The 15,702-nt window shown below is 37.7% G+C and overlaps 2 protein-coding genes across 7 annotated transcripts; one reads left to right on the top strand and one right to left on the bottom strand.

The window, feature by feature from the left end:
- Positions 1-473: 473 nt before the first annotated feature.
- LOC306993447 (uncharacterized protein) lies at positions 474-5,584 on the bottom strand. Its single transcript, XM_079603221.1, has 5 exons — positions 5,197-5,584; positions 3,957-4,125; positions 2,621-3,591; positions 1,654-1,822; positions 474-1,320 (listed from the first exon to the last, which is right to left on the bottom strand). The coding sequence occupies exons 1-5, from the start codon at positions 5,398-5,400 to the stop codon at positions 794-796; spliced, it is 2,040 nt and encodes a 679-aa protein (XP_079459347.1). The 5' UTR covers positions 5,401-5,584; the 3' UTR covers positions 474-793.
- Positions 5,585-6,096: 512 nt separating this feature from the next.
- On the top strand, positions 6,097-14,342 carry snupn (snurportin 1). Of its 6 annotated transcripts, none has more exons than XM_079603225.1 (10): positions 6,114-6,189; positions 6,299-6,408; positions 6,577-6,741; positions 7,443-7,623; positions 8,474-8,578; positions 8,968-9,064; positions 9,173-9,270; positions 10,044-10,121; positions 10,208-10,288; positions 13,331-14,255. In XM_079603225.1, the coding sequence occupies exons 3-10, from the start codon at positions 6,584-6,586 to the stop codon at positions 13,631-13,633; spliced, it is 1,101 nt and encodes a 366-aa protein (XP_079459351.1). In that variant the 5' UTR covers positions 6,114-6,189; positions 6,299-6,408; positions 6,577-6,583; the 3' UTR covers positions 13,634-14,255. The 6 variants fall into 6 exon arrangements, with proteins under 6 accessions (XP_079459348.1, XP_079459351.1, XP_079459349.1 ...); XM_079603227.1 differs by having other exon boundaries at positions 6,132-6,204; XM_079603222.1 differs by lacking the exon at positions 6,299-6,408 and having other exon boundaries at positions 6,097-6,270; positions 13,331-14,226.
- The last annotated feature ends 1,360 nt before the right edge of the window (positions 14,343-15,702 follow it).

The raw sequence follows: 15,702 nt of genomic DNA, 5'->3' as shown, positions 1-15,702 counted from the left end.
AATGAGGAAAAAAGTTTTGAGGGCGCAGGGCGTCCGAATCTGCCATTCAGCCACATTCAAATTTTAGGACGTTTGTTTGTTATCGGAGACTTTTGTTTATGAGAAAGTATAATATTTTAAATATAAAATTTCAAATGATGATTACATTGAAATCCACACAGAACTCTCTCGATATATTTTTTTTTTTAAGTAAAATATTAATAATTACTCTTATCCAATAATCACAAATGACTGTGATTGGTCCATCCTAATACAGCGTTGAGAAAATTAACAAGTACCACGTGACAATAACATACATTTCAAGTGGCGCAAAGCCAAATGGGTGGGGCTTGAGGTCCAGCTCCACCTCTGTGAACCTAGTGAAGCGCCACTCACTGGCTGTTAACATTATTGCAAGCCCTTCGAACACTAACCATTAATTGATGCTCCATATAATATTGCCTTTCCTTTCTCTAATATTTTTTATGATTTTTCAGCGTGAATAAACTTACAAGTAATCTGTGCACTCCTGCCTTGTTTTTTAAGGCTATGTAGGCTATTTGTGAATTCATTTGAATCATATGTAGTTAATTAATGTAATACGCCATATAAAATGTTGCTGAGATTATTTATATTAATCTTGATAATCAAAAATGCAGTTAACATAGTCAATCTTTAATAAACAATATACAAAAATTATTATTTTCTTTATGTATCAGGAACACAACATTTGTTTTTCATGAGATTTTAATAGGGGGGGTTGTACAAAACATAAAACTGCAAAACATTTGCATAATCAACATAATCCTCAATATTATTGGAAGTCGAATCCTCCCAGCAAAGTGTTGTGTTTGTGTTTTCTGTTAATGTGAACCAGCAAGTTCTTTTTATTTATTTGAATGCCGCAGTGTGTGCAAGACACCCTGACTTGCTGCCGGACACGTAATCTTACTGCTGACGATGGTGCTACTGCTGGGGGTGGAGGTCCTTTTGCTGAGAATTGGGGCACTTCTGATGGAGGTTTGTCTGCTGTGGATAGAAGTCCTTCTACTGGGGATGGAGGTATTTCTACTGGGGATGGAGGTATTTCTGATGGAAGTTCTGCTGTGGTTGGAGGTCCTTCTGTTGGGGTTGGAGGCATTTCTGATGGAGGTACTTTGGCTGTGGATGGAGGTGGTGCTGCTGGCGGCACTATGGGTGGAGGTTGTCTGTATGATGCATTTTTACAAGTTGCTAAATGTTTAATCAGAGCATCTCTTCTGATTAATGTTGACGTGCAGTAGCAGCAGTGAAAGTGTGGTGTTTGTCTGCAGCCTAGACCACACTTGATGATGACAAAACCTAAAATGTAGAAAGAATTAGTTTGGTTGGTGTAAGGACACAGCCGTACAGTTTAAAGGGTGATATTTAAAGGCTATTTGCCAATCTGAGTCAAAACATCCCACCATCTAAGACAAACGATGCTGAAATTTGTATGGAAGAAGCAGCTTAAGCATGTGAAATTATAATACTAGTGATGCTTTACTTTGCAAGCACCACTAATTATATGTTTTTACTTCCAAATTCGAGGGAGAAATTATCAAGGCCAAAATGTGAAAAACAGAAGGGTTGATAAACGTACACACACAGTATAATTGAGCTGTATAAAGACATTTAAATGAAGGTCACACACACCTTCCTGTTGAACAGCATTTCGAAAGTGATTTGTCACATGATTTTGTGCCTCGTGTAAGTGTTTATGCAGCATTGTACAGTAGTTACAGTGGTACATGTTGCAGCACACGGAGCATCTCTCAATGGAGAGAAGGGGATCTTGTCCTCGCCTCAGGACTGTCCGATGCATCTGTTAAACAAACACACACCATTTTAACATCTCTCAGCAAAAATAAATATGTTTAAAAAATATGACGACGACTTATAAATACACACACTGACCACACTTGCTAAAAGTTGCCATAGGCAATGTCCACCTGTGTATTGTTTTCCAAGCGCACCGTTTGGATAAATAGTAGCTAGCTCATTTAATGCGCTATCAATAGTATGAATCTATGGAAGCTTGTTTCTGCCATGGAATTAAAAAATAATAATAAAAGGAAATTGTGACTTTTTATCTTGCAATTTTGACTTTTTTTCTCAGAATTGTGAGGTATGAACTTGGAATTGCAGGGAAAAAGTCAGAACTTTGAGATATAAACTAGCAATTACAAAAAGTAATTATGACTTTATCTCTCAATTCTGATTTTGATTAGATTTTCTTGCAATTGTGAGTTTAAATCTTGCAATTCTGACATTATTTTTTGCAATTCCGAGTTTATAACTCACAACTCTGACTTTTTTTCTCAGAATAGTGTGATATAAACTCGATTTTGCAAGTTATACAGTCTGAATTATGAGATATAAACTTGCAATTGTGAGAAAAAAAAAAATCAGAATTGTGAGGGGAAAAAGTCGTAATTACCTTTTTTATTTTGTGGCAGAAAAAAGCTTCCACATCATCATCTTCATTCATCCTAAATATTATTCAATATTAAGTGTTGTGCCTGTGTTTTCTGTAAATGTGAACCAGCAAGTTCCTTTTATTTATTTGAATGCAGCAGTGTGTGCAAGACACACTGACTTGCTGCCGGACACGTAATCTTACTGCTGACGATGGGGCTACTGCTGGGGGTGGAGGTCCTTCTGATGGAGGTTTGTCTGCTGTGGATGGAGGTCCTTCTGATGGAGATTCGTCTGCTGTGGATGGAGGTCCTACTGATGGAGATTCGTCTGCTGTGGATGGAGGTCCTTCTGATGGAGGTTTGTCTGCTGTGGATGGAGGTCCTTCTGATGGAGGTTTGTCTGCTGTGGATGGAGGTCCTTCTGATGGAGATTTGTCTGCTGTGGATGGAGGTCCTTCTGATTTAGGTTTGTCTGCTGTGGATGGAGGTCCTTCTGATGGAGATTTGTCTGCTGTGGATGGAGGTCCTTCTGATGGAGGTTTGTCTGCTGTGGATGGAGGTCCTTCTGATGGAGATTTGTCTGCTGTGGATGGAGGTCCTTCTGATTTAGGTTTGTCTGCTGTGGATGGAGGTCCTTCTGATGGAGGTTTGTCTGCTGTGGATGGAGGTCCTACTGATTGAGGTTCGTCTGCTGTGGATGGAGGTCCTTCTGATGGAGGTTTGTCTGCTGTGGATGGAGGTCCTTCTGATGGAGATTCGTCTGCTGTGGATGGAGGTCCTTCTGATGGAGGTTTGTCTGCTGTGGATTGAGGTCCTTCTGATGGAGATTCGTCTGCTGTGGATGGAGGTCCTTCTGATGGAAGTTCTGCTGTGGATGGAGGTCCTTCTGATGGAGATTCGTCTGCTGTGGATGGAGGTCCTTCTGATGGAAGTTCTGCTATGGTTGGAGGTTCTTCTGAAGGGGTTGGAGGCATTTCTGATGGAGGTACTTTGGCTGTGGATGGAGGTGGCGCTGCTGGCGGCACTATGGGTGGAGGTTGTCTGTATGATGCATTTTTACAAGTTGCTAAATGTTTAATCAGAGCATCTCTTCTGATTAATGTTGACGTGCAGTAGCAGCAGTGAAAGTGTGGTGTTTGTCTGCAGCCTAGACCACACTTGATGATGACAAAACCTAAAATGTAGAAAGAATTAGTTCAATAGTCATTAGTAAAATAGTACCGTTTTAAACAGTTTAGTACAGCGATCCTGTAGAGGTTTTGGGATAAACCGCATTTAACAATGATAAAAACTGACATAAAATAAGACAGAGATTGAGATAAAAGAGCATAAGGGGGAAAAGCAACATAAAATAATAAAATAAATGAGCCTATAACTGTTGGGGTAGGGAATATTAATCATTTGTCATTATATGTTTTTACTTCCAAATTCGAGGGAGAAATTATCAAAGCCAAAACGTGAAAAACAGAAGGGTTGATAAACGTACACACACAGTATAATTGAGCTGTATAAAGACATTTAAATTAAGTTCACACACACCTTCCTGTTGAACAGCATTTCGAAAGTGATTTGTCACATGATTTTGTGCCTCGTGTAAGTGTTTATGCAGCATTGTACAGTAGTTACAGTGGTACATGTTGCAGCACACGGAGCATCTCTCAATGGAGAGAAGGGGATCTTGTCCTCGCCTCAGGACTGTCCGATGCATCTGTTAAACAAACACACACCATTTTAACATCTGTCACCAAAATATATACTTGAAAACTATGATGATTTCCATGCATATCAGTCAAAATCGAACCCTTAACATGTTACTGTGTGTTGCGTCTGTATTGTGTCGGTGATGTGTTGCATCTATGTTGCGTCTGTGATGTGTTGCATCTATGTTGCGTCTGTGATGTGTCTGTGATGTGTCTGTGATGTGTCTGTGATGTGTTGCATCTATGTTGCGTCTGTCTGTGATGTGTTGCATCTATGTTGCGTCTGTCTGTGATGTGTTGCATCTATGTTGCGTCTGTGATGTGTCTGTGATGTGTTGCATCTATGTTGCGTCTGTCGGTGATGTGTTGCATCTATGTTGCGTTGCGTCTGTCTGTGATGTGTTGCATCTATGTTGCGTCTGTGATGTGTCTGTGATGTGTTGCATCTATGTTGCGTCTGTCTGTGATGTGTTGCATCTATGTTGCGTTGCGTCTGTCTGTGATGTGTTGCATCTATGTTGCGTTGCGTTGCGTCTGTCTGTGATGTGTTGCATCTATGTTGCGTCTGTCTGTGATGTGTTGCATCTATGTTGCGTCTGTCTGTGATGTGTTGCATCTATGTTGCGTTGCGTCTGTCTGTGATGTGTTGCATCTATGTTGCGTCTGTATTGTGAATGTGGTGTCTGGTGTCTATGTGTGTCTCCTTTCCTGTAGTTCAAACAGTAGAGCGTTGCAACGCTAAGGTCATTGTGTTCGATTCCCAGGGAAAGCCAGAACTGATAAGAATGTAAATGTGTACCTTGAAATCCAATGTAAGTCGCTTTGGATAAAAGCGTCTGCCAAATGCGTAAATGCTGTGTTGCGTCTGTGGTGTGTTGTGCTGTGTTGCGTCTGTGGTGTGTTGTGCTGTGTTGCGTCTGTGGTGTGTTGCGTTGCGTCTGTGGTGTGTTGTGCTGTGTTGCGTCTGTGGTGTGTTGTGCTGTGTTGCGTCTGTGGTGTGTTGCGTTGCGTCTGTGGTGTGTTGCGTCTGTGGTGTGTTGTGTCTGTGGTGTGTTGTGTCATTGGTGAGCTGCACTCACCGGCACATTATTGTCATTTTCCGGGGCCGGACTCGGACTCGGCACAGTCACAGAGGTGAAACTCATCTTCGGGAGAGGAGCTGCTGCAGCGCTGACGGTGTTGACTGATAGCCGTGGAGTTTGTGTGAAAAGAAAGAAGATAATTTGGGGAGTTTGTCCACATTCTTTTTTGTCTCTTGTTTCGCTGGGGTAGCTGCGTTTCATTTTTAATCCTGACAACTTCTACTTCACTCTACTGCAAATGTTTTTGCTGAAACTAGTTCAAGCGACTCTGCTCTGCTGCTGTAACTTTCTCTGCCTTCTTCTTCTTCTTCTTCTTCTTCTTCTTTGAATATATGTCGTTTTCCGCACCATTCCGCCATCTACTGTTTCCTCTTCTCACATGCATGGATGGGCGCTTTCAAAACCTTTCTTTTACTGTCTATGCTTCAAATATCTATCTATCTATCTATCTATCTATCTATCTATCTATCTATCTATCTATCTAGATAGATAGATAGATCCCGTTTTGAATATTTTATTGGATGTAGTTTAATTAATAATAATATAAAAAATGATGTGATATCCTAACCATACAAAATATGAATATGAAAAATATGAATTTCTTATTTAAATATAAAAAATAATTATTACGTTATATATGATTTGGGGGTACACAGTGACAAGTCAAATTGGGATACATATTATTTAGACCAATTATAGACAATATCTGCAAAGCTAGTCTCACTATTTCCTCTTTTTTGTAATGCTCATTTGCTTTAGAACTGGGTGTAAGTTATTGCATAGAATGTATATTTTTAACTGAATTAGTATTTAGTAAATCGAATGAAATTTAAAAACAACACAATGATTTTGAGATTAATAAGTGCAAACGTGCAAAAGAAGAAGAAGGGAAAAGGGGAAGAAGTAACAAAAAAAAGGGGGTGCAAGTGTTTACTTTTCAAGTCTATTCTTCTATCGCAGAAACTCCGCGACGGATTTTGGTCGGCCGCGGTGAGGATTGATGACGTCAGCGCGCGCCATTCCGTTTCAAAGCGTGTTTCTCTATATTCTGTCTATGGTTTCTCTGCAGAAGTAGGTGTTTGTGTATTTCACTCTTCAGGTTGGTCATTCCCTTCATATTTCTGTTACTCAGCATCATGAGTAAAGGACCTTAGAGCAGCTCTGATGGGATTGTGATCACGTGTTTTACAGCCTGCAGTCGGTTTATCTGTACGTGACATGCCGGTGTTTGTTTTGTGTTTATTCAAATGTGATAATATAGGTGATTTCTGTTTGCTTTTGAAATGCCTCATTGGTCTTATATACATAACCGACTCTTATTATTGCATATAAATGTCTCAGGAGGATGATGTGAACTCTTTGTGTTTGTTGTCACAGGTCCATCATGGAGTCTCTGACCCAGGCTCTCTCCTCCAGCTTCTCTGTATCCACAGAACCCAACAGCACATCTGCTCCCCATCCTCGCCTGGCCCAGTACAAGAGCAAATACAGTGTTCTGGAGCAGAGTGAACGGCGCAGGAGGTTCCTGGAGTTCCAGAAAGAGTGAGTTAAAGTCACCATGAAATCAAAATGGACAATTCTTAAACATGTTGAGTATTTGCTTAGCAACTTAACGGATTAGTTCACCCAAAAATGAAAATTCTGTCATTAATTGCTCGCCCTCATGTCATTCCAAACCCATAAGACCTTTGTTCATCTTCAGAACACAAATTAAGATATTTTGTATGAAATCGTTGAGGTTTCTGACCCCCTATGTAGGCAGCAACATCATTACTACCTTTCTGGGCCTTAAAAGTAGCAAACACATTGTTAAAATAGACCATGTGACTACAGTGGTTCAACCTTAATGTTATGTTGGGATATACTTGGGATATACGAGAATACTTTGTGGAAGAGAAGAGATTGTTGAATAAAGTCGGTGTTTATTGCGCTCTAAAAGTATTCTCGTCGCTTCATAACATTAAGGTTGAACCATTGTAGTTACATGGACTATTTTAACGGTCTCTTTACTACCTTTACGTCAGAAACCTCTCGGATTTCATCAAAAATATCTTAATTTGTGTTCCGAAGATGAACGAAGGTCTTACGAGTTTGGAACGACGTGAGGGTGACATGATTAATGACAGAAATTTAATTTTTGGGTGAACTAGCCTAACTCTTTAACCACCTACAATCCTTGGTCCTAGCAGCCCTTGGGCTTTATTTTGACGCAGTGACACTAATCAAAAATATTATGTTGTCAGGAAAAGGCTGAACTACGTGAATCACGCCCGTCGTCTGGCAGATGGAGACTGGACCGGAGTCGACAGTGGGGATGAGGAGGACGAAGAGAAGAAGAGTCCGCAACAGCTGGAGAACAGCGCAGATGAAGAGGGGATGGAGATTGAGCAGAGGAAAAAGCTACCGAAGCATTACGCCAACCAGGTGCTCAAAAAAGTGTTGACAGAAAAACAGATATAGTCATTTACATAAACCAGCTATAAAGGGACAGTAGCAAAAACATCTTGTTCATTTAGAAGGATTGAAAAGAGTGGAAAATGCCCACACAATGCTAAAGTAAAAAAGAAAGTCCAAAATGGCTAAACACTAAAGCTTTTAATTGTCTTATGAGAAATTATTGGTCAGGAAATGAGCAAAATTGAAGCAAATGCATTAGTTAAAAAGCCATTGCTGTCTCAGTAAACATCAACTTCCCAAAAATAAAAAGTTATCTAAAGAGGAATGATCGGATATTATTTTTCAACAAGACAATGCTCTTGCCCAAAGATCAAGTCCATCAGGCTCATGTTGTGTCCTGGTCAGAGGACCCTATTTGAACCCTATGGTGAATATCTTGTCTCTCACATTAAACTCAAACAAACCGAGAGACATTTTTCAATTACTCATGAACTAGTTGAAGAATAACACTGACTATTCTTCCTGTAAATAGCTCTCTGCAAGTTGGGATAGGCTATTCTGTGCAAAGTTACTTTATCTACAGTATTTGTGCAGTTCTTGCTAATTTTCTGACAAGTGATTTGTGATTAACGTGTGTTTTTTTGTGTGTGTTTTTTTGTGTGTTTTTTTTTGCCCAGGAGCGTACAATGGTTTTCAGTTAAAGATGCTAGTAATAACTTGTATTCATAAGCTAAAAGTGGATACTTTTACAATATATAATATTCCTACTATAATAAAAATACAAATCTAATAAATTTTTATGATAATGTTGTCTGGAAGTATAACTAATAGTCTTTTAATAGAAAAGTTGTATTTTATATTTGTGTGATATCTCCAGCTGATGTTGTCAGAGTGGTTGGTGGACGTCCCTGCAGATCTGAGCTCTGATTGGCTGATGGTGGTTTGTCCAGTTGGGAAGCGTTCCCTCGTTGTTGCTTCCAAGGTTTGGACCCTTTTTTTTATTTTTATTTTCATCCAGCTTGCACATCATGTGATCAAACATACATTGAATGTTTGGGTTTACTAAGATTTTGTTTGTAAGGAAAATAATAGACCACTTTTATTAAGCTAGGATGCATTTACATTGATCAAAAATGGCAGTAAAAACATTTACAATGTTACAAAGTTCTTTTGAACTTTCTATTCATCAAAGAATCCTTTAAAAAAATGTATCACGGTTTCCACAATTTGAAGCAGCACAACTGTTTTTAACATTGGTAATAATGAGAAATGTTTCAAATAAATGCAGCATTGATGAGCAGAAGAGTCTTGCTGACCGCAATGATTCAGCCTTTTTCTGTTTGATTTTCATATTTATTGTTTTATCCGTAGGGATCTACCGCATCTTACACCAAAAGCGGCTACTGTGTCAATCGATTTCCTTCTCTTATCCCTGGCGGCAACAGACACAACTCTGCCCTGGGAAAAGGTCTGCATCTCTGCGCCTGTCCTACAGATTTATCACACTAGAGTGCGCTAGAGGTCTGCTGTTCTGAGCCATCCTGGACAATAAAACTGATAAATGTGTTTTCTATAGATTACACCATCCTGGACTGCATCTACAGTGACGTGGACAGAACATACTACATCCTGGATGTCATGTGCTGGAGGGGGCATCCTGTATATGACTGCTCAGTGAGTGATGACTTCCTCTAATGATGTCCTCTAATGACATTAACGTTAGGGACATATTCTACACTTTCAGACCATTTTATATTGCCTAGTTAATTATGTTGAAGTACACTTATGTTTCTTGCATTAAAGCAGTCATAATGTAGTTTTAGATTTTTATACACTACCATTCAATAGTTTAAGTTCAGTCTTTAAAAAAAAATAAAAAAATATACTTTTATTCAGCAAGGATGCATTAAATTGATCAATGATCACGACAAAGACATTTATAATGTTACAAAAAGCTTATTTTTTTATATAAATGGCTGCTGTTCTTTTGAACTTTTTGATAATCAAAGAATCCTAAAAAAAATGTATCATGGTTTCCACAAACATATTAATCAGCACAGCCATTTTAAACATTGATAATAATCCGAAATGTTTCTTGAGTGGCAAATCATATTACAATGATTTCTGAAGGATCATGTGAAGAAACTGAAGACTGGAGTAATGATGCTGAACATACAGCTTTGCATCACAGAAAATAAATGACATTTTACAAGAAACTACCGGTAGTTGTTTTAAATTGTAATAATATTTCAGAGTATTACTGTTTTTAATTTATTTTTTATCAGATAAATTCAGCTTGTTTCACACAACGTCTTCAAATGACCCCAACCTTTTGAATGGTAGTGTATAATAAATGACCTCATAAATGGCTCGGTATTACAATTATAGTTTGTTTTCACATAATTATTTTTTGACAGTTATAAGCACAAGTTTTTATATTTTTACAGACAGAGTTCCGGTTCTACTGGCTGCAGTCTAAAGTGGAAGAGGCCGAAGGTCTTTCTGAAATTTCCAAGATTAATCCTGTAAGTGAACGAATAACTGCATTTGAGCATGACTGAACTTTGAGCTGAAGTGCTTTATTCATTCATGGTCTGTTCTCTCTCTGCAGTTCCGATTTGTGAGTCTGAACAACATCAGCTGTTCGACAGAGTCCATCCAAAAAGCTCTTGCCCATGAGTACAACTTTACGGTAAGAACATCCATTATTTAAAGTGTAACTTCGCTGATTTTCAGCCTGCTTTGTGTTGTTTAATGTTGGTGGTATAATTAAATGAACAATGTTTACTAGGGCTGTAACGATTAATCGCGATTAATCGAAATCCAAAATAAAAGTTTGTGTTTACATAATATATGTGTGTGTATTGTGTATAATTATTTTGTATATATTAATACACACACATGCATGTATATATTTGAGAAATATTTGCATTTATATACTGCATATATATTTTTATATGATTTATACTATATATAAATAGAACTATTTTATATATAAATAACTAGGGGTGTAACGGTACGCAAAAATCACGGTTCGGTACGTACCTCGGTTTTAAAGTCACGGTTCGGTTCATTTTCGGTACAGTAAGGGAAAGAAATGCAAACATTAAACTGCTGGTTGTTTGAATGTTTACTATAAACTTTTTTTTGTTACAGTTTGTTTACACTTTTTTTAAACACTTTTTTTATAAAATATAATATATATATATATATATATATATATATATATATATATATATATATATATATTATTAACGTTTTAATATATATCTATATATATATATATTTAATAAAATATAAAATAAAAAATAATAAGGAATAAAATACAGCTGCAAAGTTCTCCACTAAATAAAATACTCTCAAACCAATATCACATAGAATATAATGAATAATATAAATAACTATGGATTACAGACAGTGAGTGCAGCATTACCAATCCCAGCTTGTATGTAGTTCTCAAAGAGCTTTGTAGATATGCGTGTTGAGCTTGAGCGCGTGAATTTAAAAAAAAAATTTTTTAAACCACTTCAGCGGAAATCCCGCCCTGCAGCCGATTTCATTGGTTTAGGTTACAGTGACGGGTAGGTTTAGGGATCAGGTGATTGTCTGACATGAGCATGACCAATGAAAACTTTAGAGTCAGCTGCAGGGCGGGATTTCCGCTGAAGTGGTTTGGAGGGAAAAAAGATTCACGCGCTCAAGCTCAAGCGCAAGTGCAACGCGCATTATCTACAAAGCTCTTTGATATCTATGGCAACACAACGCGGAGACTTCCGACACTTAATATGTTCGTGTGGAAACTCGGAATTGACGTATGTTCCGCACACTAAACTAGCCTAATTTACGTGAAAGATTGCATTCGGTACACATGTGCACCGTACCGAAAGTCCTGTACCGAAACGGTCCGGTACGAATACATGTACCGTTACACCCCTATAAATAACACATTTTTATTAAATATATACATGCATGTGTGTGTATTTATATATACAAAATTATTATACACAACATGTATATTATGTAAACACAAACTTTTATTTTGGATTTCGATTAATCGCTACAGCCCTAATGTTTACTCTTTCTCAGTTTTACCTGGACCAAGAAATTCACATTTATTTGTCAGCAGTAATCTGTAGTTTTCCCAAAAGCTAGTGTTTGACAGCTCCAGGGCTTTCGTAAAAACTACAGATTATACTTCCGCATTTTTGTGTCCCCGCCCACGGATGGTCAGATCGGAGGAGGGTTATTAACAGAACACAGTGTTTCCCCTACAATGTATTCAGTAGTGCCTACAATTGAAATAACTAATTTGTGCGCAAAAAAACACGTTCTAGGCTTATTCTTGGCTGGATAACTCTTAGCAGGTTTAAATGAATTATGAATGCAGTTTTGGATTAAATAAAAGTACAATCAAGTCATATAAAACACGTTTTATCTCTACAATAAGATACCATTCATTAACATTACTTAAATGTGTTATCTAACATCAACACATTGAGTGAACAATATATTTTTGCAACATGAATTATGTTTGTGAATGTTATTTAAAACAAACCTTTGATTGTTCATGTTTGTTCACTTCATTCATTGTGCATTAAATAATGTTAACCGATCAAACTTTTGATTTTAAAAATGTATTAGTAAATTTTAAATTAACCCAGAGGAGAATAATTACTACAGTAGCCTATATTGTTATTGTTAATAAGGTAATTGTATGCAACAAATGGAAAATAAGTGTTTTTAATACTACAGTTTCCATCTTTGTAACCGTGATATACCGGTACACTTTAATGTATGTAAATTTAATCTAAATTAAGCTTTGGTACCGAGAACCGTGGATTTGGTATTGGTACCGAATAGCCTACTGAAATTTTGGTACCATGACAACACTATTAGGTAGTTATAAATAGGCTACAAATGTCTATTTCTATCCACAAAACTGGCCAGAAGTCATGGTTTAAGGGGTTATTTAAAAAAAAAAAAAATTCCGAAGGTAAATGCCCCCGCGCGCGGCTTGGTAACAACCTCCGGCACGTAACAGCACTGCTGCTGGAAAAATGTCTAGGGGAAACACTGAGAACAGTTATTTTAAGTGTAGGTTTAGCACTGAAAATTGTCATAACATGTCTACTTTTTAAAACCGCATTATGGTAAAAATTGTACACTATGGCAACAGCTTTCTTACCTGTACCTGATGGCGTTTCAGTTTGAAGTGTTGACTGAAGTGAGGTTTTAGTCGTGGCGTTCTCTCTGTATTTACGATTCTTTGTAGCCTTTGGCCGATGCCTACAACGATCCTTCACTGGAAAGCTAAAGTAACTCACTCCTGCTAAACGTTTACTCTTTGAATTCTTGCACCTGGGAACAATACAAGTCGACACCATTATAACTGAAAGTTTGCTAAGCAGTATTTCCTACTCAAGCAAGGCTGAGTTTAACTCTCGAAAGCGTATCCATAGCAGACTTGTGGGAGTGGTCTTGGATGGCAGTGCATTATGGGTGTTGAAGTTTCAAAAGGAAAGACAACAGCCTTTTTTTCTCTGTTCTCTCTAGTCCGGTACCCCTGATATCAAAATAGTTTTCACCTTCTACTGTATAGGCAGCCAAGTTTTATTGAAAGCTTATTTTGCCCGTGGTGAAGTCCCCTTTATTATGCCAAATAGCATTGAATTAGTTGAATATCTATGCTGTTTTATTTTAATAGATTAACTCAAAATGTGATCCATTATTCTAGGTGGATGGGCTTCTTTTCTACCACAAGGAGACCCACTACACCCCTGGCAGCACGCCGCTGGTTGGCTGGCTCAGACCCTATATGGTGGCAGATATCCTGGGTATTGAGGTGCCACAGTGTCCCCTCACCAGCAAGCCTGATTATGCCAGTCATCAGCTTCAGCAGATCCTGGAGCACAAGAAAACATCCACAGAAGTTCGGCCAGCCAACCAAAACGGCCACTATGAACTGGAACACCTCTCCACGCCAGAGACACAGCTGGAGAACTCCCACACTGGTCAGAAAGAGAGCATGGAGGCTTGAGATCCACGAAAAGACTGCAGAAACTGTTTTAGAGAGCACTTTTCTCAAGGCTGCGCATAACCATGGAGAACAGTAATGTGAATGAGTTTTTAATTGCTATATTTAAAATTGCAGTTCAGTTCCATGTAACCCAAATATGGGCCTATTTCTGTAACCACAATCGCTAGAATGAAACTCCTCTGCTTTTTTTGCAGATGTTATTTTAGGAAACATATATGTATAAACGGTAGTATACATCCTGCTCCGTTCAGTTAATCTGCTCTGTTTATCCATGCATCTTTATTGGATTTTATATATAGATTTTTAATTCTATCTTTTCTGTAGATGTTTGGATCATTAAAAGGGATAGTTCACCTGAAAAGGAACATTTGGTCATTTATTCATTTATTCACCCTCAAGTTGTTCCAAACCTTTCTTTCTTCAACAGAAGAAAGAAATTCATAAAGGTTTGGAACAACCTGAGGTTGATTAAATGACAAAATGTTCCTTTTTAGGTGAACTATCCCTTTAAGATTCAGCTGGTGAAGAAGCCTATGAATTATGTTTTTAAATTTGTGTTGACTTCAATAAAGTTTTACTGTCTGTTTTGTTTAACCCGTTGTCTTAAATATTTTTGAATGTCCTAAAGTTTCAAGTCTTGCTTCTGCTTTGAGTCAGTATTTTTTTTTTTTTTTTATTCGGCAAGGATGCATTAAATTGATCTAAAGTTACAGTAAAGACAAAGATTTCTATATTAAATGCTTCAAAGAATCCCAAAATATTTTTTTTACACAAATATATAGCAGCACATCGGTTTTCAACATTGATAATAAGAGCAGCAAATCAGCATTTGATTTCTGAAGGATCATGTGACACTGAAGACTGAAGTAATGATACTGAAAATTCAGCTATGATCACCGGAATAAATTACATCTTAAATATATTCAGATAGAAAAAAATTAAACAGTAGTAATATTTCACAATATTAGTTTTATTTTCAGTTAAAAATGCATCTCGGTGAAACTTAAAAAAAAAAAAAAAGTTTTTACTGACCCCACACTTTGGAAAGGTAGTGTTTGTTATATATTGAGGTTATTATGAAATCAAAATTGACCATTCTTAATGTTTAAGGAATATTGCCTTAATTATTTGAAAGTATTTATCCATACATATTTTTTTATTATTATTCATGTGTCCTCGTAATCTTTATTTAAAATAACGTCCCCTCCCTCTTGATGCGGAATCTCTTCTATGATGATGAGTACTGGCGCGAGGGCGGGGCAACCTGTCACTCACATGAGATCGACCAATAATAAAGCCCCGCCGCCCTACATTTTTTCTTGTTCGATAAGCCATTTGAGGAGAACATACATACACATATCATCATAGTAGAGATTAAAACACGATCGCAACTTCTGTTTCATGCCAGTTTAAAATATGGTTTTATGTAGGCTATATATAAAAAGGGTTTTTAACTACCAAATAATGTCTTGTTTCTGTTGCCATTGCTGTAGTTTAACTCTTGCAATAAAATGCTGGCATCATCAAAATAACCTGAGGGTGTAGGCCTATGTCAAGCGCCTCATACAAAAAACCTGCAGGCGGTTATAGTTAAGGTGCTTCGTCGACTTGAAACCACTTCCCACAGAACAACCAAAGCGTAATCGGAGAGTTTGGTTATTAGTCAGTGGCTGCTTTCCAGGAACTCGCAGCACCTGTCAGCCTAGATCAGACTTCCTGAATCAGTCATCATGACCAATAAAATACATCTGCAGTTTAGGCCTTCTCAGAACATGGACTTAACCCCCAAAAATGCGGTCTAGTTTTTGAGATGTAGCTTTCTCAAATCCTATTTTGCCTTATTGTGCAAATTTTTCCAGCAGCATGATGTCATCATGCTGTCCTGTCAGTCATTCTAGCCCATGGAAACCCGCCCACAGGAAGCTCTTTGTTGTTTTATCGGCTCAGTTTCTTGGCAGATTTTCTTGTAAGGTTTTAACAGTGAGGTCTTCATGCCCTTTGTGCCTTTTTAGTAACCCACAATGACATCTGTAACAGAATGGAAACATACTGACATCAAACACTGCTCT

Source organism: Phoxinus phoxinus (assembly GCF_949152265.1).
Source record: "Phoxinus phoxinus genome assembly, chromosome: 25".
NCBI lineage: Eukaryota > Metazoa > Chordata > Actinopteri > Cypriniformes > Leuciscidae > Phoxinus > Phoxinus phoxinus.
The sequence above is the reverse complement of the archived record's forward strand: the minus strand, read 5'-3'. Positions and strand labels throughout refer to the sequence as shown.

Coding starts and splice junctions, on each gene's coding strand:
- LOC306993447 (XM_079603221.1), bottom strand. CDS start 5,400: ATGAAACGCAGCTACCCCAGCGAAACAAGAGACAAAAAAGAATGTGGA. Junction 4,126..5,196: donor AAAATGACAATAATGTGCCG/GTGAGTGCAGCT, acceptor TTTGTTTAACAG/ATGCATCGGACAGTCCTGAG. Junction 1,321..1,653: donor AAATGCTGTTCAACAGGAAG/GTGTGTGTGACC, acceptor TCTACATTTTAG/GTTTTGTCATCATCAAGTGT.
- snupn (XM_079603222.1), top strand. CDS start 6,200: ATGACGTCAGCGCGCGCCATTCCGTTTCAAAGCGTGTTTCTCTATATT. Junction 6,742..7,442: donor TTCCTGGAGTTCCAGAAAGA/GTGAGTTAAAGT, acceptor TTATGTTGTCAG/GAAAAGGCTGAACTACGTGA. Junction 8,579..8,967: donor CCCTCGTTGTTGCTTCCAAG/GTTTGGACCCTT, acceptor TTTTATCCGTAG/GGATCTACCGCATCTTACAC.